The sequence below is a fragment of the Artemia sp. Qi Xiang Cuo genome, chromosome 11, assembly GCF_049724085.1.
Source record: "Artemia sp. Qi Xiang Cuo chromosome 11, ASM4972408v1, whole genome shotgun sequence".
Taxonomy (NCBI): domain Eukaryota; kingdom Metazoa; phylum Arthropoda; class Branchiopoda; order Anostraca; family Artemiidae; genus Artemia; species Artemia sp. Qi Xiang Cuo.
Window position 1 is genome coordinate 30,120,520 of NC_142804.1, and position 27,391 is coordinate 30,147,910.

Sequence of the window (27,391 nt, forward strand, 5' to 3'; positions counted from 1 at the left end):
GACATTGCCTTAGCGTTGCCTATTCGAGCATTCTGTATGCTAGGGTTCATAATGTAAAGAGACTAAAGGAGGGTCGAGTGAATCAGATGAATAAGGTTCTAAAGTGTTGGAAAGCATTTCAGTACCATGCAAGCTCAAAGGGCAAGATGAACAATCCACAGATGACCCATTAGCATTAAGATCAGATATAAATATCCGGGTTCGCTTCACAATTTCACTTCATTTTGTAAATCGGTCTTCACTTCACCAAGACACAAGCTGAAATGAATGAACAGTCAATCTTATAACCTTTTTGGTCGTAGCAATTGCCTCGAAGCGTAATTTCAAAGAGGCTGCGCAACACTTGAACTATACAATTCAGTAGTCTATTAATTCTCAAGATTTCTGTTTGAGTCTAGTTGTTTACCTGCATTTTTTCTAGACTAATACTCTCAGATAATTTGTTACAATTTCACTTGAGAGTTGATAATTTCTTATCATAAATCAGAAATTCTTTTGAAAACATACGCACAAATTAATGTGGTATAAGCTTCCAGGATTTAAACATCAGGACTTTTTTCAGACACGTCAAACCTATAAGCTGGGTTTTAAAACAGAGAGCTAGGTCTAGTGCTTATTTACACATCCATAAATTTACAACAAACACTTCAAACTTAGTCTTCCCCGTAAGAGTCTATGACCAGATAAAAAGGGAAGAAACAAAAAGGAAACAAATACATAAAAAAAAATTTTTAACATAATGCATTCACACCTTCAAAATACATGCACAAAAAAACTCCATAATCCAGTCACCAACCTAAACAATCCCAAAAATCACAAGCTAGGCAGGAACCCTATCCTACTCGCATAGGGTTCCACCAACTCAATTAAACAGCAAATCTAATCCAGAGACATCAGCTCCAACACCGGGAAAACTTAATTATTAACAAGAAATTCTAAAATAGTTGAAGAAACAAAACGAGTGGCAGTTCCTGGCAAACTCTAGGTGAGGATTCCGTGTGGCAGTTCATGTTATAAGCTATCAGATGGTTGAAGTCAGACCGTATTGATGGAGAACCACGTTTAAAAAAAATATTGATACGAGGACGCTTTAAAGCAGTTGGGAAGACACCATTTTAAAAGAAAGATTGGCAAGTCTCGTAAGAGCAGAAACGATGACAGGGAGAATGAACCTAAGAACCTTAGCAGAAATACGGTCTGGGTCAAAAGATGAAGAACCCTTCAAACCATTCATAATTACGGCTAGGACGAGGATGCCCTCTGGTCACACAAATTAATGCTGAAGTAATTCATAATGACAAGTTCACATGAATGGTGTTGGATTGCTTCCAAAGCCTCATCAAGAATCTAAAGGAAAGAGGGAGCAGACCCACTAGGAGACTGGTATATGTTACGAACAGGCAGAGTTTTAGCTTAGGTTTTAATATCAATAAACATTGATTTGAAAATTCCTTATTCATTTCTTGACAGGTCACGTCTTACAGAGTACGGAAGATATTCCGAAACATAAACAACGACGCAACCTTTAGCCATCCTACTAGTAATCAAATATTCATTCTACCTTATATCCAAGAAGATGCGATAGAGATTCAGTCTTCGAATAAATGAAAGTATCACAAAGACCAATAAATTCGGGGTGGCCACTACGCACTATTTGTTTGAACTCATAAAATTAAGAACAAAGATACTGAACATTAAGCTGAAGTACAGAAAAACTACCACCTCGTTTGGAAACTCCATCTAAATCCAAAATATGCTTACTAGCAGCTGAAAAATGGGTATCTGATGGAAATTTATTAGACTGACACATTGAAATACTTGTCAAACTAAGAACATCAATATGATTATTTCGAAGCTGGAGTAGTCACTCACCCAAGGAGAAGATCCCAAACTAGAGTCACCCAAACTAGAGTCAGAAAAAATAAAATTTCTTTGGAACTAGGATACATCACGCGCCACTCACCGCCCAGCTTGTCACTATTCGTGACAATGACTTTTTTAGACAATAAAACTGAAAAAAATAGAATATTATTTTTATTATTTATTTATTACCCGTCAAAAAAAAGGTACAAAAGACGGAGTATCAGTAAAAAGGAAAAAAAACACAAACACACAAAAACAAAAAACAATAAAAAAATACATCGAACAAATTACAAAGACGAGAAACAAAACCTCAATTATACACTGCACTGCAGGTACATAAGAAATTTTACTTTTTAAACTCCCAAGTACTGAAGAAACATAAGCAATATGAGTATCGTTGCATCAAGTCGCAACTGGTAAAAAAAAATAAACGCAAATGATCCAAATACTTATCAGCGAATTAAAAAAAAAAGAAAAAAAACAGTAAATAATCATATCAATACTTAACAAAAATACTGATCAAACATAAGCAATATGAGCATCGTTGCATCAAGCCGCAATTGGTAAAACATTAAACCCAAAAATCATATCAACTAGTCTCAATATGACAAGAGACGGTAAAAAGACTAGATATAACAAGAGACTAAATATGACAAGAGACGGGCAAACAAAATTAAATGGACAGCGATTCACTGCCTTAGCAAATGGTACCAAGGGTGGGAAGAAACTTTCTCGTTGTACCGTTTAATTTGTTCAATTATAGCTGCTGTCGGGTCCGCAATTTTAAAATTTTTAACAAGGTGCGAATTTTTTTGTCCACGGCGGGAGCCGCAACAAGAACTGCGCATACTTAAAAAACGCGGATCTGAGCTTTCTTTTCTCTGGCTCGGGAAAAATCCTCCAAAATGGGCTTAGGTACAGGAAATGGGGAAGGGATACTGCGTTATAAAGTCGAGCTAGAATTAAACGGTTGAAACGGATTTTAGATGAAACTACTCTACTGTAAGCAAAAGCCAGGCGTTTACGGAGATGATCAATAAGAAGGGAGCGGATAGTTTTGAGATCCTTTCCAATTGATAAACCAAGGTAAATAATATTCGGGACAGGGGCTACAGACAGTTCTCCAAGCCTCACAGACGAGACCTCTTCTTGGCCCCAGTTGAACAGACGAATATCCGACTTCTGCGGGTTAAATTCAAGGCCAGATATGTCTCATTCAGAATAATGAGACATAAAAGAAAAGAGAGAAGAAAAAAACAATGCAAACCTAAACATAAGTGAAACAAAAGGCAAAACGAAGAAGAATAAAAATGGCATTTTTCGTGCCTGCATAACTGTTTAGGCTACTTTCTTAGTGGTCATCTGGAATAACAAAAAAGTCCCAAAAAATAGGAAAAGGGGCATGCTTGTCGAACTCTACAAGAAAGATGGTGCGATAATCTGTAGCGAGGGGCATCAACTTAAACATATGCTTTGTAAAATACTATCCACAGTCATATTAAAACGCCTAAGAGCAACCCTAGACTTACACCTCAGGGAAGAGCAACACGGCTTTCGGCCTGGTAGGTCTTGCTCTGATCTTATTTCCATTCTAAGACTAATGGTAGAAGAGCCTAGGGAATGAGGCAAAAAGAAAATACACATGCTCTTCATTGATTTTGAAAGACATTCGATCCTGTTGAACAGAAGATTTCATGGAAGATTTTGAATTATTATGGAGTACCTGATAAACTATTCAAAATGATAATCGCGATCTATGAAGATGGCGAATGTTGTGGATGCACAGAAAATTGGAATACGCATTTCTTTAAGATCATGGCTGTTGTCAAACATGGATAACTCCTATCCCCACCCTGTTTGTTATTGTTATGGACTACATTCTAAGGTAGTCTTCAGACTCTGGAGCGAATATTTGCAGCCGACAGATCTATGATCTGGACTTCGCTGACGACTGTGTTCTTCTCAAAGAAGCGAAACAGCGACTACAGCTGCTTGGCTTTGATAATTGAGAGTGCGGCATATGCGATTTTTGCAACTTTTCAGGAGAGCAAAAAAAAAAAAAAAAGTTTGTCGGCTCCGGTCGCTCTGAAGGATGAGGCTAATAGAGATAAAGGGATCATATTCTGCCATTCCTGGCTCTGGAGGACCTACGGTCAAAGGTTAAGGACCTCTCATTAAGATGATGTCTGATGTCAAACATGGATGTCTCCTATCCCCATCCTGTTTGTTATTGTTATGGACTACATCCTAAGGTAGTCTTCAGGCTCTGGAGCGAATATCTGTAGCCGACAAATCTATGATCTGGACTTCGCTGACGACGGTGTTCTTCTCAAAGAAGCGAAACAGCGACTACAGCTGCTTGGCTGTGATAATTGAAAGTGCGACGTATGCCATTTTTGCAACTTTTCAGGAGAGCCAAAAAAACAGAAAAAAGTTTGTCGGCTCTGGTCACTCTGAAGGATGAGGCTAATGGGGATAAAGAGATCATAGTTCTTACCAATCCTGGCTCTGGAGGATCTAAGGTCAAAGGTAAACGACCACTCATTACTGGCCACTGACAGTACAATCACTAATAATATTTGATAGGCAACCCTTATGTTTACGAAGAACTGTTTATTTGCGAATTGCACAATTAATTCTAACACATCTATATGTTTATTTACGGAAGTGTGTCGGTGTTGAATTGTTTTTTTTTATATCTTGGAGTTCGTGGAACAACTGAATGGGATCTAAATATCCGATCTAGATATCTCACCTCTACTTTAATAAAAACAAACTTTCAAAAGTTACAAATGATATAAAACGTTTGATTATTCATTTGAAATTTTGCCCCCCTAACATTTCTGACCCCGGGGCAAGTTCCCCCTATGCCCCCCCCCGCCAACCAGCACTGGACTAAAAGAGATCTTACCTCATCGGGTTTATTCATCCGACGAATCACTCATAGCACCCGACGACCAACCAGTCTAAACGATTATGAAAACAAGAAACACTACATAAATAAAAACACTATTTTGTCCATGTTCAAATTGTCCTGTGAAATGGCCGTGTATCTAACCAAGAGTATCTTCTTTGACATACATTTTCGGAGTAAACTCTTTCAGTTCTATTTTCTGTAGTAATTCTGACGGGCCATGCATAACATCACATGCATCCATCCAGTGGCTCACTAGTCATACTCAGCTATTTAGTACTTGACAGTTCTGGTGGAAATATCTATCGAATGTCAATCCCGTTTCTTTTTCTCTGAAGTCAAAAATCTTTAAAAGGGCCAAAAAATGGTGCTCGAGCCTTTCCAACTCAATATAAATAGGCTCATTGCTTTGCAGTTCTTACTTCAAAATTACAGGCTATGGGGTCAAAGAATGTACTAAGAATACAAAGGTCATCCTAAATTGTGAGTTGGAACTTTCCAGCCCAAGACACGCACGCATTGTGAAAAGAATCTCAGATTATAGTTGCTGCCAAAACAGACACTAAGGTAGATGTTCATATAGAAAACCTAGCAGAAGCAATCTGATTCAGTTAAGACTGCTGTAAGTATAGTTGTATATTTTTACGCTCGAGTAACACCTTATATAACTGAGAAGTACTGAGGCGTTATTCGGTGTAACTACTAAATTATCAAACTTGGCGTGATTATTACTTTGTTTCATACGTATATAATCAAAATTGTAGTAGGAGCCGCAATTTGTTTCTGCCCTATTTTTTTCCTAGGCCGCCGATTTCAGTTTATTGCAAGAAAATGGTAGGAGTCTTATATCCTGAGTTTTTACGGAAAGTGTGAACCTCTGGCTGGATTGATGAATACAATGTTATATTTTGTAAAGCTGTGTATATATCCTACCTGGGCCCGCGAAGGATGGCTATCGCTTGCCCTTGAGTTGGCCCAGGGCCCACAGTCTAAATTGAATTTGAGCTTTGTATTCTATTTCAGAGAGGACAATCTGTAATTGTTCTGCCAAGCTTTTACTTGTTGACCCATGTTTTTTAGAGGGAAGCTCGTTCAATCCAGCAAACAAAGAAGACAGCAGTTGGAACTTGTAAATTGGACCACACAGTTCGTGGTAAAGAAATGCAAGTAAAGAGCAACTCGGCCAATAGTAACCAAAACGCTTAAAAAAAGAATTATAATAACAATACTTGCATCAAAGAAACTGGCCTTTGGTGCCGATTTCAAATATATAAAGTTCGTTAGTTTAATGCCACCCATTTAAAGCTACGAGCCTGAGAAACTTTACCTGATTTTCGAAAAAAAGAGAGCCCTTCCCTTCGAAAAAAGTAAAGCGACCTTAATGAAAATCCCAATTCCCAACATTACATTTACAGTATCAGAGAACCTTACTGTCGCTGTTTCAAGCTCCTATGGACACAAATGTGGAATTTTGCTCTTTTTTTCCCCAAAAGAAAGATCACGAGTGCGGGCTTATTTGTTTGCTTTTTTTCCATGGGTGATCATATCAAATCAATGGTCCTAGGAGATCAGGAGACGGCTCATTTGAACGGAAATTAAAAGTCTTCGTGTCCTTTTTAAGTGACCAAAAACACTGTGGCAAAGGAAAATGGCGTTTTCTGCCATTGTTGGGCACCAAACTACGATTTTGCCCAAAGAGGACCAAGTTGCTATCAACCGAAAATTATGTGGCAGCCAATCGATTTAAACGTATCAAAAAACTATATATCGAGCGCCCAAGTTGCAGAGAAAGTAATGCATAACGGTGGCACATTCGTTCTTTAAAAGTCTATGGCTAAGGGCGGGGACAGATGCCTAAAAGTGCGCATTTCAATGCCCAAATTGCCTAAATCTGCATGATCCTTCACATAAATATAGAAAGAGGTACAAGGCGGAGGTAGTAATTAATCTTTCATCTTCCTTCATTACGCTAAGCCCGAATAAGCGTGCAGCTGGGTGATATCTCCCTTTTTATTACATAAAAATGTTTCTGTCATTTATTTTAAAGCTTCATTTAACTAAACGGATTTGCTTCACATTTCATTCAATTATACACATTCATGTGTAAGTGCGAATCAACTATTATGAAGGAAGCACGATGGGTCGTTTTGTAGGCGAGGAGGAGGAGATGCCCCAAAGAGTGCATTTTAAGCCTATAGGATATCCAACCTCTCTTTGAACTTTCAGATAAAAATAGAATGAACTGTCGAGGAAGGAGGGTGGCAGAATTTCGGCTGCGATAATTGAAAGTGCGGCATATGCCATTTTGGACGAAAATGAGTTATCAATGTGTCATGGGTAAACTCAGCACGAGTAATTGAATGGTGCACTCAGAATTGTTCCATTTATCTTACGAAGATAAGAAGAGACACAGCCTACGCCACTTTTGACAGAAGAGGATTATCCTGTGGAGCTATAATGGCATTGGTCATGTTTATTGTCAAGGAAAAAGGAGCCACACGCCAAAAATGCATTGATTTTGAGTTTGCTCAGAATACTTTTGACAGAAGAGGATTATCTTATGATTAGGAAAATGGAAGTACACGCCATAAAATAGAATAATTTCAATTTAACTTATACGACTGAAAAGAGCATAAAAACTTGTTTTAGAATATTTTCCCTTTATCTCCATTACTCTCATCCTTCAGAGCGACCACAGCCAACCAACTTTTTCAGTTTTTTTGGCTCTCATGAAAAGTTGCAAAAATGGCACTTTTAATTATCACGGCCGATTTGATATCTCGCCTTTCTTGATTTTTGGAAATAATTTTGGTTTACCCCTTTATTTTTGGTACTAGTGGGTGGGGGGATATAGAGCCTCTCTCATTGCGACAGTCTTTTTGTACGTATCATAAAATCCTACATTTACCTACGTACTGGCGCAGAGGGGGGAAATGCGAAGCGGGACATCACCAGGCTCGCAAGGAAATTTTTCGGGGGGAAGTTGGGGGGGAGGGTTGGGAAGTGCTACCTGGAGTTTTCTTTTCAGCAATTTTGAAAAGTATTATTTCTCTTTTCCTATTTATATACAATGTTTCAATGTATTTAAACATATGTATACAATGTACCGTGTTTAAACAGCAAGATAACCCTATTGTAGAGGCCGCGATGGCCGAGGGGCTAATAACTGACCGTCGCAGGCGTCCCTTCCTTCGTGCCTCCGGCACACCTGAAACAGCGTATTCCTGGAAGTGAAGGAATACAGTTTTATCTTTGGCTTATGGAAAGCGTTACGGCGCGTTTTTTTACGACGGCAAACTTTCTCCTCTTGAGAGGTTATCTTTACTTGGTCGTGTTGTTTACTGCGTTCGACAGTGGAGATCCTGGGTCCTAAAAAGTGGACATTATGCTTTGAACGAGAATTTTATTACCACAAACCTTTACCATTGCCTAAAGATAAATATGCATTGCCTAGTGCTTCTCATTCGTCGTTTCAAACGGCTTGGGCTCGAACGTCTTTTCCAACTCTCCGACATGAATAGCCAACCGTGTGAAGATTTTTTTAAGAAGATGTGGTCTCAAACCAGCACTTACAGTGCTGTAATAAACTTTTCGTTCCTCCAACTTCTACATCGAATTCGTCGATATGAAAGTTTGACGGATTTTGCAGCTCATTATCCTACTGAACAACTGCCCATGCCAATGGCTAAACAAGTGAAATTTATTGGTGGTGTGTATGTCACTTTCGATTTTTCTTTGTCCGGAAACAATGAAATCAACCTTGAGCTAGTATAAGCAATTATTGTCAGCCAGCAAATAATGAAAGCCTTGATACCCAACGACGTACTTTTGTTTTCGGTCACCAAGTACCGAATGCTTGTCTTTCTTTACTTCACGACAGTGAGTCAGAGGAAAATACTCTGTCCGATAAGCAGGAAAAGGCTTCCGTGACTGCCACTAAATCGAGCTCGCAAAGTGACAGCATCTTTTAAGATTTACCAGTGATTGCTCACTGAGTGAAATACCAGGTTGAGAAAAATTGGGTTAGTGAGCCTGTGATGAACATGAAGAATTCTAGGTTTTGTCCTGTCAAGACTTCTGACGGCTCCATAACACCAATAAAAAATCCACGCTGTTGTGGCTTCTTAGGGAAAGCTCTGAGAAGCTGAGTAGTGACCGATTAAAACGGATGATGGTCCAGAGCCAACCAGTAGGACTACGTGAGTCGCCACAAACCAATGCAGAGGTCAGTGTGAAATCGGAATTGCGTATCGGTGAATGGTGCGTTTACAGACCGGTTGGCAGGGGAAAGAGAGTAATAGTTGGGCGGGTCATACAGTTTGGCTACTTGTCTGGGCGAAGATGCCAGTCTGTTGACACGCAGAATATGGCGATGCCGTTCCCTGACGACATATGAATTCTGTTCCAGAGGTTACAAGTGAGTGCTAAAATCACATTAGCTGCCATATCGGCAGAATAGGGTTACTGTGACTCCAGTCTGTATATCATGTATTCAGCAGAACTCATTTCTAGGAAAATCGGTACAAGCATTGTCTTCGGCTTCGGCTCAGACGTCTTCACAAGTTGAATTCATTTATCCAGAAAACAGGGTTCCGCTTTTTTGGTGGCTCGTCAACAATTCAATCATCATGTTAAAAATGGCACATAAACACAAAACTGACGTCAAGACAATAACCACCATCATTGCAATGTTCTGTGTGTCAACAGACGGAATTTTGTTTAACATTTTTTACGGATCGTTTTTATTTTTTTTCCCTCCCTTCCTCCTCTCAACTCAGAAATATTTTAATACAAAAACATATAAATCTTACAACTTTATACATTATCATATCACCTAAACTTAAAAAAAAATTATTATATACCAGTCAATGCATTAGTGGACATGAAGTCACACTACCATTTAACTTTTTTCTTGCCAAATATCTATAGCTCCCCCCGTTCCCGGGTGTCCTTCCCCCTCTAGGAGACGCTTTTCCGGTGGCATTTTTACTTTAATTTCTTAAAATTCATATCCTTACAATTTTCACTAATACGAATTCGAATTTTAAAGGTAGTTTTCCAAAAGGCTTACTCTTACAACTTTAAAATTTTTTAACAGAAAAAAAACTATTTGCTCTCCCGTAGACTGGGCGTCCTCCGTCCACATTTTTACGATGGCACTTTTTTCCTTCTTTTTTTTCAGGTCTTTTTACGACCAACCTTAATCAACAAAAAAAAAACAAAATACAACCAACCCACCAATAAAAAACCAAAAATAACCTTAATACCGACGTGCATGAGAGCACAGAACTGAACAGAATCTTGAACCATGTCTCCTATGGACGAGTAAGCCACCCACGGCGGGGCTGGTCCTTCCAGCTCAAGTGCGTGTGCTCCTCGTCCCCCATTCGCTTGAGTTCTTGATATAATTTTATGAGTCTCGAATGCATTCCGAGAACTAGGGCAGCGGAAGCGATGAATACCATCGGAAAACTTGTTATGCTCAGTAGAAGACTTAGTAATAGAAGACTTAGTGTTTATACTTGTGCTAACCGACCTTAATTTGATTTACTGAAGCTCATTTGTCCAGTTTCTTAGGGTTGTCATTTGAGCTGTGATTATCGAGATGATTACTGAAACGTACCAATAAATATCTGAGAAACTAGTTATTTTTTTTAGTTGGTTGCTTTGCTTAGCACTTTTTACTAATAACTCGGTAGTAACAGTTTTTCTGACTGTTGCTTTACAGTTTTCTCTTCAAATACCCAAAGGCCTACGTTTAATACCAAGAAAGTTTGATTCTAAGTACATTCGGGAAAAAGGGATCTGTGTTTCTTCCGGATTCTTTCGTGTCAAAGCCGCAGATTCCTTTTTTTTTAGTACAATTAAGAATCCAAGATCCAAGGGTGCGTCTTGGCACAGCCACTAAACAGAAAAGCAGGTATGATAAAAGGAAAAGGGACGTGTGAAGACGTGATAAAAGGCAACTTTTACCGCTGGCCAAGCCATATTGAATAGGGCTGCAAAGCGTGACGTCAATTCTTGGGCGGGAAATTCAAATAACGATGAAACGTGGATGCGTAGACACGTTTTTTCGGAACTTTGGCGAATTGTTTTGGCCTAAAATATTTGTCGTAGATCCTACTAATCCACCAGAACGTTTTCACGTCGAAATAATACTAGGAATATTGACAATCAGTTGTTAGTTACAACTAGAAACCACGTTTCACGGTACTTTGAATTTCGAACCTTGCTTTTTACATCATCACCGCGCTGCCCTATGTTGTATAGCTTATAAACCGTGTTCCGGGATTTTTTTTGAAATTTCGGGATTTATTTTTTTGAAGAAAAATCGGAATTTTATTTTTGAGCTGGTGACAACGCTGCATGTGTAATAGGAAAAAGGGATACCGTCACTGCCATCGTAGGGTTACCTAGTTTTTGCATGGATATCAACAACTTGCAGTCCTCCGTTCTTCTTCTTTAGGTACATATCAGTTGTTTTCAGTTTTGGGGGTTCTTTTCCTTGCCAAATAAACCCGTAAATGAACTCTTCCAAGTTTTAAAAGATCGCTTTTGAAGGTGCTGAAATATTCGACAGATACCGAATAACAGGCAAGCTGTATATATTTACATATTGCGCCCTTTGGAATATGCCTCCGGCGTGCCTCCGTGCCTCATGCCTCCAGGTGTCCCTCAAAATGCCCAGTTGTTAACACCTCGGCGATGGCTTAAGCCACGTAGAATATCAAAATTCACACAGAAATTCTATCCATATTAAAACGACTAAAAACTTGAGCATAATGAGCGAGGAAGTGAGGAGGGGACAGCCCCCCCCTCATATACGGAATAATAATTTCTATTCGTTTTAAGTTTAAGTGTTGCTCCCTACTTGATCCTTCAATGTGGTTTGGTCTTGTAAATCCCTTATAGGAAAGCAGTGGTTCTGCAATTTGTAAATTTTAGTAAACATTTCGTTATGTACTCTTTCAGAGTCTCCGCCAGGGAAAATTGAGAGCTATGGGATGATCTATAATTGAATTGTTTTGTGTCTAGTCGAAATACATCACCAATTCAATGCACTGAGAAGCTTCAATTCATTGTACTCAGTCATTTATGAATAGCTGTTAAGCTTAATCCGTGATAACTCTCATTTCCACGGTAATTTTCTTTATGTTGGAAGTGTTCCGCCAATCGGGATTCCTGTTTTCCCTTCCTAATCGTTTGACAGCATAAACAAATATTTTACGCAATAAACTTTAAGTTCTTAAGATATGCAACTGCTTCTCAGTTTTTTTTTTTTTTTTTTTTTTTTTTTTTTTTTTTTAATTTGAAGAGTGATAATAGTTCAATGAGAACTACATTCTAAGGGGGATACTTCTGATGGATTTGGTCAACTAAAGTGAATAATAATAATAAATATTTTGTGTAGTATAAAATCAAGTCAAGCTATAAAACATTAAATTTTTGTAGCAGAATTCATGTAACATAGTTCTCCTAACGGGTTAAATTATTCATATAATAAAACGTGAAATCCATTCCACTTTCTGTGTCTGGAAATGGAAATGGTAGACTTAAGGGATAAAGCGTGTGAAAATGAAGCAAAAAATTCCCAAAGGTAACGTAAGATCTTAGTAGATGCATTTGATGGTACTTCAATTTCTTAGTTCCGTCAGAGCAGGAAACGTTCTTTTGCAAGCTTTGCATATAAATAATAAATTTTCGAATAACAAGTTACTTTACATTACTGGATTGCATGGCTTTGAGCCTAGTTATTTCTATCCCAATGAAGGTAATGTTAGCAATAGACATTCCATTATAAATCTTAAAGTCTAAATTAAACTTGGCTGTATAATTCGAAAGAAGTATAGCTAGAAGATATAGCTTTTTAAAGAGGGCGAGAAAAGAGAAATGCAATTTTTAAATTTTTGGGCTGTGATTATTTATGGGTGTTTGAAGAAATATTTCTGGGGGCGGGGAATACCAATATGGCAAGAATAATTTCTGACAACATTAGCTTTATTCTGCACCTATTTCAGCTAAAGTGAAATAAGACAAAATTTTGTCGCCAAGAGCTTTTTCCATTTTTTGGCCCGGGAGGGAAATAAAAGACCAGATTATGATAACCAAAAAAAAAATCCAACTATCATACAAACCAAATAAAATATTGAAAAACGATCGGACAGCAATCGCCACGTAAACTCGAGGGCTGGTATACATATATAAGTTTGACCAAATACCCCAGGCCATCTTTTGAGTTACCCTATTCGTGCTGTCACCTAAAAAAAGGCCATCTCTGTTGGCTTCGCTGCTTCAATTCCTCTTGAAATGCGGCTTTTTAGTTTTTGACTTTTAAGTTATCATTTTCTTTGTTTTAGTTTGGCTATTTGGGTGGTCCGGATTTTTCTCTTTTCGTTTGTATTTTTTCTTACTGGTAATTTGATATTTTAGCCTTGTCCAACTTTTTTAAATGCAAATACGTTATGACAAATTTTGCAGTTTTTTTTTTTTTGCTTTAATTTACGTTTATTGCAATCATGGGTGTAATTATAGAATGATCTTGTATCTATACCTGAATTCCGATCCAACAGGCTTTTTCATTTCAGGCCTTAAGACAAAAATACCGTCTGAAATAGAATGTCCTTCCTCTTCTTCAATTACCTGTGCTCCTGACGCAAAGGGAGAGACGGGGGCCATCCCATACCTAAAGGGAGACGGTGCATTGGCAGAACTTGACAAGCTAGGTGACCTGTAAGAGTAGAATATTTGATTTTCTAAATCAAGGCGTACCCTAGCACAACGAAACTACTAATTATAACCCCATCTGCTCCTTAAAAATTTAATTCGTTAGCCTATACATATTTTACTGATAAACAATACCTTTGAGATCCAATTGCCAATTGTGGCTCCGGTGGCCATATTGGGCATTAAATTAAAGAAAAGGTTTTACTGCAAAAGTAAAGAACAAATTAAAAAATTAAGGCGAACATGATTTAGTTTTTAACTCTATCAAACATAAAATACAAAAATACATATACATATTAGGCCTAATAAAAACAAAGAAATGAAACCTAAAATGAAAAGAAATGATGCTGAACACTGAAGTAGCCTAAATCTTGAAGTGAACAAAAGCAGTGTTGTCTCTTCCCTCAAACCTCTCTAAAGGCCAATGTCACCTATTCTTTGCAGAAAACCTAGATTCCTTAAATTAAATGTTCTGTTTACCCAATTGATTCTTCTAAACAATTGAAAGGAATTGATTATAAACATAAAACTATGATGAAAATGAAGGTATTTTTACACAAATAAATTTAAATCAACCGTCACAAAGGTCTTTTTGTCGAAGCATTTTCCCCCGAAGTATCGATTCCATTTAGATTTGTTTTTTCTTTTTAATTAAAGCACAAGCGACGATTCAGCCTCAATTGGGGTGGAGGGACAGGAGAGAGGGGCAACGCCACCACTATTTGTGATGAACAAATAAACTTTCAAATGGGGATGAAACCATTTATTTAGACAGTGAAAAAACAGGTACAAAAGTCCAGATATTTCAGTCACATATACAGCGACCGTCTTCAGTAGAGTATTTCTACTGAAGGCGGTCGCTATATATGTGACCGAAATATCTGGACTTTTATACCTGTTTTTGCACTGTCTAAATAAATGGATTTATCCCCATTTGAAAGTTTATTTGTTCGTCTTAGAACGGCAGTGTGGTCTAAGAAAAGAACACCTAATTTAAAGGTGTTATGTCGAAAATACTATTTGTGATGACTTCTGTCTTTTTTAGCTCGACTTTATCAGTCATTCAATTGTTGTCAATCGATACTTCTGAAAGTTTTACTAGGGTATCAACTCTCCCATTCGTTGAAGACAGGAAACTCCGAAGCTTATACGAGCATAAGCTAATCATCCTTTAAATTTAAAACGAACAGAAATACCAAATATAATAGCAAGGCTACCATTCCGTAAATTTTCTGGAGGTCAGAGCGCCATTCGCACTCACTTTACAGATAATGATTTTATCCCGAGCAATTTTCTATTTCAACAACATTACAACAACAAAATTATATCGCAAGGTTAACACAATTTTTCAATAAGAGGCACAGAAAATAAGAGTGGGGCAACCCCTTGCCCTCTCAAATCCTTGAAAGGGCTTGAGGAAAGGGCTATGCTTTGCTGAGAACGAAACGTATTTGGATCACTGGGCTGTTTATTTGTCAAAACATCGACAACAACAAAAAAGAAGAAAATCTCGAACTAATGAAAGAAGATTCACTGTTTAAAATATAATGATATTAATTCTAGAAAATCAAAGCATTTTTTTATTTTGCAATATTATAATTATAAAAGAGAAACTGCTTAAATCATACATTGGTTTTAGTAGATTGCAAATGTCGCACTGACCTTTAGAAGGTTCCGGAGGGCTTCGGTCCCAATCTTGTTTATGCCAATTTCTGTTCGTTTTGAAATTGACTTGAGGATTCACACTGATTTCTTTTCGTTTTAGGATTCGTCTATTCATCCATAGTAGGCCTATCTGTGTTATCTTAATGTTTAATATGATTGTCCATTTTATGTTATTTTCGTTTTGGTTTTCATTCATTGTTTCATAGTAATTTTTGTTAATTTTTAGCTTGAATTATTGTATGATTTTATTTCAACTCCTTTCAGATTTTAATAGACCTCTTTACTTTTTGTTGCCAAACTTTTCTTTGGAAGATTGTTTTTTTAATTTATGTTAATTTGCATAATTTTACTACCGATTAACTGTAAAAATAATTTTTATCTTTTCAGATTTCTTCTTAAAAGCCAAAACGATGGATTGTACTCTGAAATTTGAAAGTTCGTCAAAGGTTCTGCAAAAAGGGCAAACAAGTCTGTAGGTTAAAATTGCTGGTAAATATATTATTTGACTGAATCATTCAAAATCCCTCAGATAATAGCCATTAGTGGGAAAGGAAACATTTTGGAATGCTTTTGACCTTAAAACCTTTGCTGTGTTAATGGTCTTGGTGATAATTAGTTTATTATGAATAATATCCGAAATTACTCCCAATTACCAGGTATAATATATCAGGTCAAATGATATGGTCAATCCAATAACATCCACATCTTCAACAAAAGAATTAACCAAAAAGGCCGATTCAGAATGAGATTTTACTTATAGGCTACTAAAATTTAGCAACCGCAGATTTGAGCCACTTAGACATTACATACAATTTTCTTATTGGCTGAAAAATCGCTGAAAAATTTTGGATTGGCTCAAATTAGCGCTAGCTAAATCTCTGTATTAGTTAAGGTCCATCATTGTGAATGGACCTTAAACGACTTAGCTTAAGCCGCTTTTTTGTTTCGTTGGCACAATTAGGCCTATAGGCTACCCTTTTTACGACTCAAAATCCAGAAATAATTTCGCAAACCACATTGGCCTGCCACAACAAAGAATAGATCGCAATTTTTTTTTTTTCTGAACGAAAATGCAAACGAAGCAGATCGGATAAAAGCAAAATGATAAAAACAAACAACGCGAAAAGAAAAAAAATTGGAAGAATTAAAAAACTTTTAAAATCAAATAACGCGAAAAAAACAACAACAGACAAAATCAGAATTAAAAGAACAAAAATTTTCAAAAGCCAAAAAACCAGTTTCAAAAGCTAGCCAAAAAAAGTAATTTGTCTCTCTTCGTCCAGTATTTTCGTTGGCCTTAAACACCCATTCTTAATCTTCATTTCGTTAATGTTTATATACAAATCCTTTGCACATATTTGCAATAATAAGTTACATATTGTGACACAAAACGCATTTAGGAGAATCTTTTTCGGTCAAATCGGCTAAGTATTTTATTTTTAAAAATAAAGTCAAATTTAAGACATAACTTGGACTTCCTTTTTCTTAAATTACAACTGACGTTTGCAAAATTTGGTGAATGTTTTGTTCTCCCAAAATTTCACAAGTAGCACGAAACGAGAGATGTTGAACAGGATATTTGAGCAATCAGTGCCAAAGTTCACAAAAATAAAAGGAGAAAAAAGAACGTAATTATTTTGACATCCTTTCAACGACTCTTCTTTGTTATTTAAATTCTTGAGTAAGAAGAAAGAACTATAAATCATAATCTGTTTATTTTCTTTTAATTGCGGAGGAAATACCTTTTGGTTCAGCCGTTTTCAACACAGATCCAAATCGATTTTATGGGCTAGTTAATTTAGAAATCATTTATTGACCAAAACTGTATACAGTAGGCCTATACACAAAACCTACGGTAGTGAAACTAAGCTGCATTGTTATTCTTCTTAACTTCCTCTTGCAATATTGGGGCTTTACAAAAGGTTGAACTTAATTTATAACAAAAATTAATTAATTACAGGTACTTTTTGCACTTTTATCTAAATATATTGGTCTGATGCTGCAGGAGTTGATTCTGGCACATAAGCGGCAATTTTTTCAGGTTGAGACAACCTTTTAGGAGGCAGAAAATATTGAAAAAATTCCAAAATAGGCAAATTATGCGGAAAATGTGAGAAATGGTACGTCAAACTTCCAAAATCTTGATATTTCGGTCGGGGTAGACCCTAGGCCTCCTATCCACCCGTGAAAGCACCTGGATTTTTTTCTTTTGTTGATTTGGTAATTATCTGACAAAGGAAAAAAAACACAAAAAACAACAGCGTTAGGAGAGTTCGTTGTTTTTCGTTCTTTGACTTGCACACAGTAATATAAGATGTATATTTCGTAGACAAAAGCTCTTCATTTTATCATTGCCAACACAATAATGTTTACCGGTGGAAACCTTTCGTGCGTCTCCCAGGTGTTATCTATTTATTTACATTTTCCCCGGCCATATAATAAAACGGATGGCTGTAGAAACAGGGGAAAGAAATACGTTGGTCAAAAATTAACAGTTCTAGTTCCATATTTAAGGATCAAGGTGGATTAGAGGCCAGCCAAACACCACTTCAACGCCCTATTTATTCCCAGGGAATCCAATGGCACAAGAGCAAAATTTCAAGACAGCTATTTTTGTCAGAATGGTCCAAAGGTCTAAAAGTAAACCTCGGGACCACGAGTTTGGTGCTGTTCCAGGGAGAACGTCCCAGATTGTAAACGTGTTTCCAATGGGCTAATATAGCCAAAGCAAAACAGAGGCTTCATAGATGCATTTTAATAGAAAGGCGGACGTGCTACACCTTGGTAATATCTGAGTCTTATAAAGATTTCCATGCTGAATGAATGAAAGACCCAAAGTGAGAACCTTTGGTCACCATTCCCCAATTCCTTTCATTCAGGAATTATCTTTCATTCAGGAATCGTCCTAAATGATCAAACGTTGATCTTTAAAAATTATTAAGAAGGAAGAATGTATCACAGTTCAAAATCAAACTGCATTTCACAAATAGTGCTTGATCTTCACTGAAAATTGTATTTATCGGTTTTTGAGCCTGTTCGCTGCAAATCCGAGGGTACTATGTGATATCGACGCCTAGAACCAAAACAAGCTAAGTACAGCAGACACCACCAACACAACAACGTTTTCAAATGAAAGTCATACGTGAATTTTCCATATTCGCGGTTGAAGGATCAAAGGCGGGGCTCTTGGATCCATGTTCTCTGCAATACCCTCTCCCATCCCTTAAAAATTGTTACTTGCGTGTTATAGCAACAACACATGAAAAGTGAAGTTAAATTAACCATAATGAAATATACCAAAATATGATCAAAATAAAATACTTTAATAGAAAAATTATGGAAACTACAACAGAGAATTATGGAAAGCAGGCCCACCAAGAACCCATTATATTAAATGCCTAACTTAACCATCTCTATGTATTAAATATTTAATTAAAGTAAAGCTGCATAGATACAGTTTATGTCGTTCAGGCTATGCTGATTATCTCTAAGTGGTAACAAGAAACCGGCTTCATTACAGTTCAAGAACAAAGTGTGGTCGCTATAACACGCAAGTACCAAAGTTTATTAAAAATTTAGTTTTTTATTAATTTAGAAAGAGCCTGGCATCCCTCGAATGGGGCGTCAGATCGAAATGAAAAGTGCACCAATGGAAGTATAATGGTCAAAGACCCAGTAAAAAAGAACAATGGCCCCCATTTTGAACAACAAGAAAAATCACTTTTCTGTATGGGATGCACAAATGTCTCTTTTTTCCAGGGATGATTTCACCGAACCAGTTCGTCGTAGAATGTTCGAGGTTTATTTCAAAGGAAGTTGCAATATCCACTGCTCATTTTAGGTAATAAAGTATATCGAGCAACAGCAGAGAACTGTTTTCCGCTGTTTAGAGCCACCAAACATCAATATTAACACATAGTGTCAAAATGCCAGAAAACGGAAATTCTAAGATAGCCAATCGATTTTCTAGTATCGAAAACCATTATTAGGAGGTTTGGAGCCCTCAATCTTGACAAACCACAGCAAAATGGCATTTTCTGCCATTTTGCACCAAAACAACAATGCTCCAAACAAGATACCCCAACATCAGTGATTACCTGATCATTTGATCACCAATAAGTTTCATCCTTATTCCGAAAGAAACCGTCAACTGCTAACGACAAGAAAGCTGCGATGACTACCTTGTTTGTTGATCGAGCTTCAGCGGATGATGACCTCTTTAAGTAATTCGTCATTTACTGGGTTGTAGCTACTGCTGCAACCATGACAACAGAGATCGCGCCACATAAACGTGGTCTTTTCTGCCATGTTTTGCCCAAAGAGAGTCAAAATGCTAGGGAGTGCAAATTCTAAGATAATCATTTCGTTTACCTGACATGGTCTAAAACCCACAACAGTAGGTTTTGCGCTCCCCGTCTCAAAAAAGGAGGAAAATCACTTTTTCGCATGGTCAGCATGCATCTTATCATTTATTTACTTTTTTCTACCAGGGCTAGCAGCTAACCGCAAGATCGCAGTCAGATGTTTAATGGCTCATTTCAAAGTTAATGCCTCCCTCTGCTTGCCTCTTATAAGTTCATCTTAATAACTTTATCTAATGTGTCATGTACGGAGCCAAAAATGGCACCATTAGTGTCCATGGCTGAAAATCCTTAACTGGAGGTTTACAATTTTCCCTCTTGTTTACTACTCCTTGCAGCCCCCATAGTAAGTGAAAAATAAAGAACGAGTTTTGAAAAAGAAATACCCTCAAATGCCATATATTAACTTTCAATTTTCATGAAACAATTGGATTTCTTCAGTGCCAATTCTCAAAGATACCAGTGACGGCATTGGCCTCGGACTCTTTAGTTCTTAATTTTAAAAAACAAAACCAAAAAAAACAAGGTTTTTCTGACAGAAGTAAAACTAGAGCAAAAAAAAACCAGCTAGTGATACTTCCCTATGTTTGTAGGATTGTAGAAAACTAGCGCTTTACTGAAAACACAAAACAATAAAGGAGTTTTTGTTACAGTAAAAGCAAACCATTAAACTTGATATTCTCCGTTGCATAGAGAGAAATGAACGGATTTCCAGAGTTCATATTATGGTTTACTTATTCTTCATTTCGAGCAATCCTAAAGCATGTTTTTTTACAATCTAAAATTGTGTAAAACTCATTATTGATATTATAGTTGGTGAGACAACGATTTATTTTTATGCCTATGTTTTTAAGATAATTTTAATTGTATACTGAAAATTACTGATATTACAGATCGTGTAAGACTATGAAAGGCGCTATAGATTAGTTTGTTGTTGCGAGCCTACGTAATCAATTTCGACTCCTAAATCAGTATTATTGTTTCTTATACTTAGGTTTTGTGTTTTCAGTAAAGCGGTACTTTTCTGTAATTCTATAAACATAGGGGAATATCGCCAGTTGGTTTATTTGCACTAGTTTTATCGATATATGTTAGATAGGATGTGAAATAGAGCAGTTTTGCCTCTCAACATAATTGAATCTAATAGCAATCTCTATATATAGAATATTGAAATTCTAGTACAATTTGAGGCACTTGCATAAAAAGAAAATAATTTGTTATAAAAAAAAAACCATTTTGTTTTCTTCTTGTACCAATGAACGACTTTTTAATTAATCTATCGGAGTACCAAAGCTGAAAATACATGTAGTCAAATGCTATGGCGTAGCCAGAGAGGGGAAAGTGCCGGATTCCCTCAAGCGCTAAATAAAATTGTAAAGTATGCGTACAAAACTGGACATAATCTTCTGAATGTCGTGAAAGAGAATGGGTCATGCTTTCATAACTTCTCATCCTCGACTTCACCCCGCCTCATATTAAGGTTATGGCACTGTCCCTGGTACTCCATGGGGACATGCGACAACAAGGAAGCCCATAGCAAAAGTATAATAATGAAAAAAATACATCACTAAATATTAATAGCAGTAATCTTTTGCTACCGTTAAATCAAGACCTCTCAATAACATCACAGTCTTCGTTACTAATCGAACTAGTCTTGTTTGACTAAACCATCCTTAATACTAAAAGTTGTGCTTCGCCATACCTCTGTGTAGATGAAATAAGAGGCTGTAAGTCCCTTTGACGTGAATCTGAACCCCCAGTCTGGCTCAATGGAAGGCTTTTAAAAAACAAGCATTAAGCTTCAAAAAAACACGGATTTTTGGGGAAAGAGGCCCCTTTATGGGGGTTACAGAGGCATTATGAACCAAAAAAAGAAAAAAGAGTGGCATGTTGTACAGGCTACAAGATACAGAAGGACAGGTAAAGTTGAACGCTCTACTATGCGTTCACCTTAGAAACACATTCCCCATGTCCTTATAGGAAAGAAATTGCCTTACGCAAATATTTTTTTTCCACTTCAGATGCATCTTCATGCTAAATAAAAAATGTTTACTATGTTCAAGGAGACCAAACATCGAGCTAACCATATTAGGAGACGAAAATTCAACCCTGGCATTGAAAATCTTGCTCTGTTATATCATTAAATATGGATTTCCTTCAAACCATCAATATCTGAACAAAAGAGTCGAAATGTGGACATAGGGTACTCATTGTATCATTATTTTGGTACTCCTGTATTATTCAGAACACACTCGAGAAGTCTATTGAATGTACGATGAAAACTGGTTTTATAGCCGCAAACACAAATAACGGGTTGCAGAATGCATTGGACTTGTATAATTTGGGCTAAATATTGGCACATTAGGAGGGGTGGGGTAAGGTTATGTTAGGCTAGGTTAGGTTACTTTAACCCCACGCCTACCTAATGTGCGTATATATAGCACAATTTATATTATCATATAAACTAAACCATTATATTTTCATCATATTTTGGTAGGTCATATTTCATTACGGTTAACCTAACTTCACTTCTCGAGTGTATTCTGAATAATACAGGAGTACCGTTATATTTTTTTACACAAGTTTTTCTAATGGAAGTAAAGAGAGAAGTTGAAACTTAAAACGAACGCAAATTAATGCTTCGCGGTTTATGCAGCATACATTTCAATCATTTTTCTTTTTAATCCCGAAAGTGTTATTTCGTAATTTACTTTTACTATTCGGATAAGCATAAACAGTAGTTACCATTATTTTTTAATAAGCTTTAAATTTCAGTGAAAACATTTTTTCATCGGTCAGCTTTTTTCAAAACATATTTTTTAGCTTTCACTTAGTAAGTGACTGAAATAGGGAGGGTTCAAGGCGGGATTTTAATCCTCGGGTTAAGAATTTTCAGCCATGGAGATTTCAATGTTACACTAGGGCCGTTCTTTTCCGCTAAGATCTTACATCTAAGATCACATCTTTCTGAAAAGATTTCCGTTCTTTTGTTCATCTTTGTTTTAAGATCTTACAGACCACTGATGTTAGCAAAAAGTGTGAAGGACACCATTTTTTGCCACATAAAACAATGATGAGGGAACTTTGATGATATACTCATCATTGTTCTTTGACCACTGATCAGAGCAGAATGATAAAAGACATTTGCAAAAGAACGCTATAAGATGTAAGATCTTAGTGCTAAGCGTTCTTTGTCAAAAGATGTAAGATCTTAGCACAAAGATGAGTAAAAGAACGGCCCTACTGTTTATGCTTTCAATCCTATCCAGTCCAGAAATGATATCAAAAATCCCTTGGTGCCATATGCATCTTATGATGGCATTGACAAGACCAACTTGTACTAAGCATATAGATGCGAGTATTAGCCTTCAAAATAGCCCTTAGCTGGGACGCATCTAAGGAAAGGATACCCCAAACGCTGGTTCGTAGGGGGTGTGGCTTTTAAGGCACTTTTTGATCTCATCAAACAAAATTTGAACCCTAATTTCCTGTTCTGGAACGCGCCAACGTTTTGGAGTAGAGAGTAGGGGTGGCTTCGCTCGGGGAGAGGCAGGAATAGAAAAGAGAATGGGTCGAATGACAGGAGGAAGGTCATTCCTTATTAGCGTCTATAGGTAAACTTGCTCATTGGAAACAGTTTTGTGCATTCGTTTCAGACTCCTCCAAAGCGTTAAGACAGGAGGAGGCGGCCTAATCTTAGAACCTTCAAAAGGTTGTTACAATTTCATGACGATACCAGTGGAAAGCGCTGTTCTTACTTCCAAGCTTTGAACGCCAAATTCAATACGTATGTGTGGTAGTTTAAAGCATATATGCATTTGGGACTTTCATATTTAGTACTGCACATGTTTTATTTGTTAACTTCAACATCAATATAGCGCTTCCAACATCGACATAACTATTACAACTGTAATATGAAATTCCGACTTAAAGATTTCTGCGAATTGTGTGGTTTAAGTGTGCCTGCGTTTAAAGAATAAATAAATAAAAAGGCCTTTATTATTTTCTTTTTTTCTTGATTTTCTTTTCAAATCCCGAAAGTGCCCCAAATTAAAGAAAGTATGTCCTGCTACGTTTAGAAGGAAAGACCTGCAGAGCTCTTAAAAAATTTTATTGTTTTTAAGTACGAACTCTTCTTTTTTCGACTTTCACATTGCGTTCAAAGTTGCAATATTTGTTTCGCATTTATATATGTGTTCTAATAGATTTATAGCCAGGACCATATTTATGTGCTTACTGAAAGAGTGGACAAAATTTCAGATTTCACAGTTCAAGTACTATTCAGTGTGGCATAAAGCTCATTATTGCCGTGTCCACAGCTCGATACCGTAGGAATTATGTTCAACATCAATATTTTAAAAGAATCATGGAAATTAGTTACAGGACAAATCCTTTTTTAACACATAGTCAGGATATGGAAAAATAGAGGTTGAAAATGAAAAAATAAAAGTTAACTCCCATAACTTGCATACTACAAAACGTTTGCTTGAAGCTGCAATCAACTGCGTTAACTGATGTTATTAATACTGCATAATGTTTTGTCCGCTATATACGAACAAAGTTTACAAGATGCATATCCGAAAGTGACTATCGCTTTGTAAATGTATTTAACTATGCATGCATCAGTTGTTTCTAATGGAAAAAAGTTTTTATCAAATTATAGTTAACTAAAAACTATCTTAGGAAAAGAACGACCGAGCACCCCCCCCCACTTCAAAAAATACAAATAATTCTTTTTTACCCCCCCCCCCACCTCCATTCAGCCAACCATAGCCCAAAAGAGACTTGTGCGCACAAAAATAAAGTAAAAATGTCTTCGAAATGCAAAATGGCTTTTAATTTATAGTTACTTTTTAAAATGGAAATTGCTGCTACCAGTGTCTTTTTCCACCTGAAGGAACAGCATTTCTAAACAAGGGAAAAAAATTTTTTGTCTAGTCATGTTTTACCTCTTTTGATATGCTACATCAATAATTGAAATTTATTCGAATCAGAATGGACAAACAGGGTTTAAATTTTAATTATAAGCAACGCATTGACTACGGTCATTAACACTGTTAATGTTTTGGAATTGGATGTTCAGAAAAGATTCCATATTTGAAGTTGGACAAGCAGGGTTTTCATTGACAAGATTGCATTCCTTGTTCCAAATACGGGCAAGTTTCCTTACAAAGCAAGCAAATGTCTTCGACCTTGCCTAAAGTTCTAATCGAAGTGTATGGGAAGCTTTTTAAGTCCAAAGAACAAGATTTAAAAGGAAAAGAAAATATCAAAACTATACTTTACATTAGACTCATGTTACTAAATTAAATGCTAAAATGTCCGGTACTTTGCCATTATATGGACCTTTCTAAAAAGTCAAGTTTAGTTAATGCTGATAAAATAAATAAAATAGGATGAATATATAATAGTTTAGAAACAAATTTGGGCTATATATTTGCACATTAGGGAGTGGGGGTGCGGGGGAAGCATAACATATATTAAATATCTAACCTAACCTAGGTACATTCCCCCCCCCTAAACCCAAAAAACACAGTTTAATATCGTATACGCAATGAAAACTACGCTATCATTGCCTACTCTACAGCGTTAACACGTCAAAAAAGGGTTTTATCATTGCCTACTCTAATAGCGGTTAACCCTAGAGGCCCATATAATGGGAAAGTACCAAATGTCCTTCTATGAAAAAAAGAATTCCTGGAAGTTCTGACAGTGTTTAATTCTGTAATGTTATAAAGTAAAAAAGGATGGTGTTGGAGATATATTTTGTTTCAGCAGAGCGTGAATAACTCTCCAGCCTTTAGTGGGTTTGAGGGATAGTAGCCTTACTATTATGTGTGGTAATTTCTTTTCGTTTTAAGGTGACTTTATTATTCATTAAAGTTTTTGTTCGTTTTAGATCTTCTTTCTTCATTCAGGGAACTTTCTGTTCCTTTTCAGTTTGACCTATTATACTAGTTGATTTTTGTGTTTTTTTTTGTTAGACTTTTCTGCTCTACTTTTCTTTGAAAAAAGTTCTTTGAGAAAATGTTTATTGTGCTTTTTTTGAGCCTGACACAGTTTTTGAGTGGTTTTAGGCTCTTTTTTGACATATTTGAAAATTATTTTTCTAATTATAATATATTAAAGATATTAAAGAACTGGACCAGGGAAAGAGTTGTCATGTCTACAGAGATAGCAATAGTGAATTTTCTTAGAGGTAATTTCTTCAAAATACATTTTTTTGGTTTGGGCCATGATTCTCTCTTTATTCAGTTGCAGCTATTGCAGCAGCCTTAAAACTTACCTCGAAGCCCCTCTGCTCTCAATTACGACATCTTGTGGAATCGTGAATTCAGACATTCCTCTGTCTGAGGGCGCCCTGGAGTAGCTTTCATCGTCTGAATAATCTAAAAATAGAAACAAAAATTTTAAAGGTGTTTTGCGTAATGGTGAACTGCATGGTTGCAGCTCTGTCCGACTTTTCGTCTCTTTTTGAAAAACAGCCGTTTCAGTCGGTTTCAGTCTTCCTGATTTCTATTGAATCCAAACATTAGCGACCAGACAGGTCGCTGATTCAGTCTGTTTTTTCCTCAGTCAACTTACCATGCCTGTAGATTACCGTAAGCAGGGGCGTAGCCAAGATTCAACATTGGTAGGGCTTTAGACCATTTGGAGGGCGGAACCAACAATTAAAAAGAACTTTTTAACCTGTTATACAATCAAACTCTGGACGTGATTGTTATATGTTTTTTGGAAACCTTTCCAGTTTTGGCCGGTAGAAGGTTTTACCTCCCCGAAACCTCCACCCCAGCTACCTCACTGTTTCTATGGTGTCAATAAAAAAAAGAACTTAAAGCGACTTGAACAGATTAGGTTTTCTTCTCTGCTCACAGAGAAGAAAACCTAATCCGTGACTATACTTTTGGGGTTCTTATTTAATTTGTTGGATTTTTTTTTATTTTTTGTTTGCTTGCAAATTCATTAATCTGATAACTTTTTTTTATTTTTTAAACCGAAAACAGGCGGTTTGATAGTCGTGGCAACGATTTGTTTGTCATCCAGCATTACACACGCTCCTAACAAAATATTAAACAAAAAACATATTTACTGTATGTTTTTATTGTTTTAAAAAATAAAACTGTGAGACAGAGTCAAATTTTAGCGTAAAGAGCGAGGCGTTGAGGAGGGGACAGCCCCTTTCATATACGGAATAATTTCTGTTCGTTTTAAGTTTTAATGTCGCTCCTTACTTTCAGTTAAAAAAGGGTTTTTTTAATTTAATTTCTGAACGTTTTTGAATTAAGCAAGCTTTGATTTTGGCTCAACGTACAAGAAGAATTAAAACGAAATTTGCATATTAATTTTACTTATTTTTGACTAAATGGCTTTCTCAAAATTTTGATCTGACGTAATTTACGAATTAACTTACGTAATGAACTTCTATGTTCGTAAATTTTTATTACATATATTAGGGGATTCACCCCCAAGACAATACCTCTCTCTTTACGCTAAAGTTCGAATTTTGTTCCAATTCTTTCGGAATGACCCCTTAATCACAAAGGGGGTCATTAGAATAAATATCTCTGATGCAAGTACAAAAAAACTTCAGTGTAAAGAGCGAGGTAATGACTAGTGGGCGAACGGACCTAACCTAACCTAACAGAAATTATTACGTATATGATTGGGTTCGCCGCGAACCCAATCATATACGTAATAATTTCTGTTGGTTTTAAGTTTTAATGCTGCTCCTTACTTTCAGTTGAAAAAATTGTTTTTGTTTAATTTCTGATCGTTTTTTTAACTAATGCTGGGAAATCCGGCGCCCCCTTCATAGCAATGTCCCTTCCCTCATGAAAACTTCCTCCATTGAAAGATCCTCCCA

At 36.6% G+C, this 27,391-nt stretch overlaps 1 protein-coding gene across 1 annotated transcript in view; it reads right to left on the reverse strand.

Annotated features, from left to right (window-relative positions):
- The window catches only part of LOC148946860 (uncharacterized), a 77,408-nt gene that overhangs the window by 31,558 nt on the left and 18,459 nt on the right, over nt 1–27,391 (reverse strand). The window contains exons 2-3 of the mRNA XM_089097168.1: nt 25,814–25,916; nt 13,329–13,505 (exon numbers count right to left, since the gene is read on the reverse strand). Coding sequence (XP_088953294.1) covers nt 13,329–13,505; nt 25,814–25,916 — 280 coding nt within the window. The remainder of the gene's footprint in view (nt 1–13,328; nt 13,506–25,813; nt 25,917–27,391) is intronic.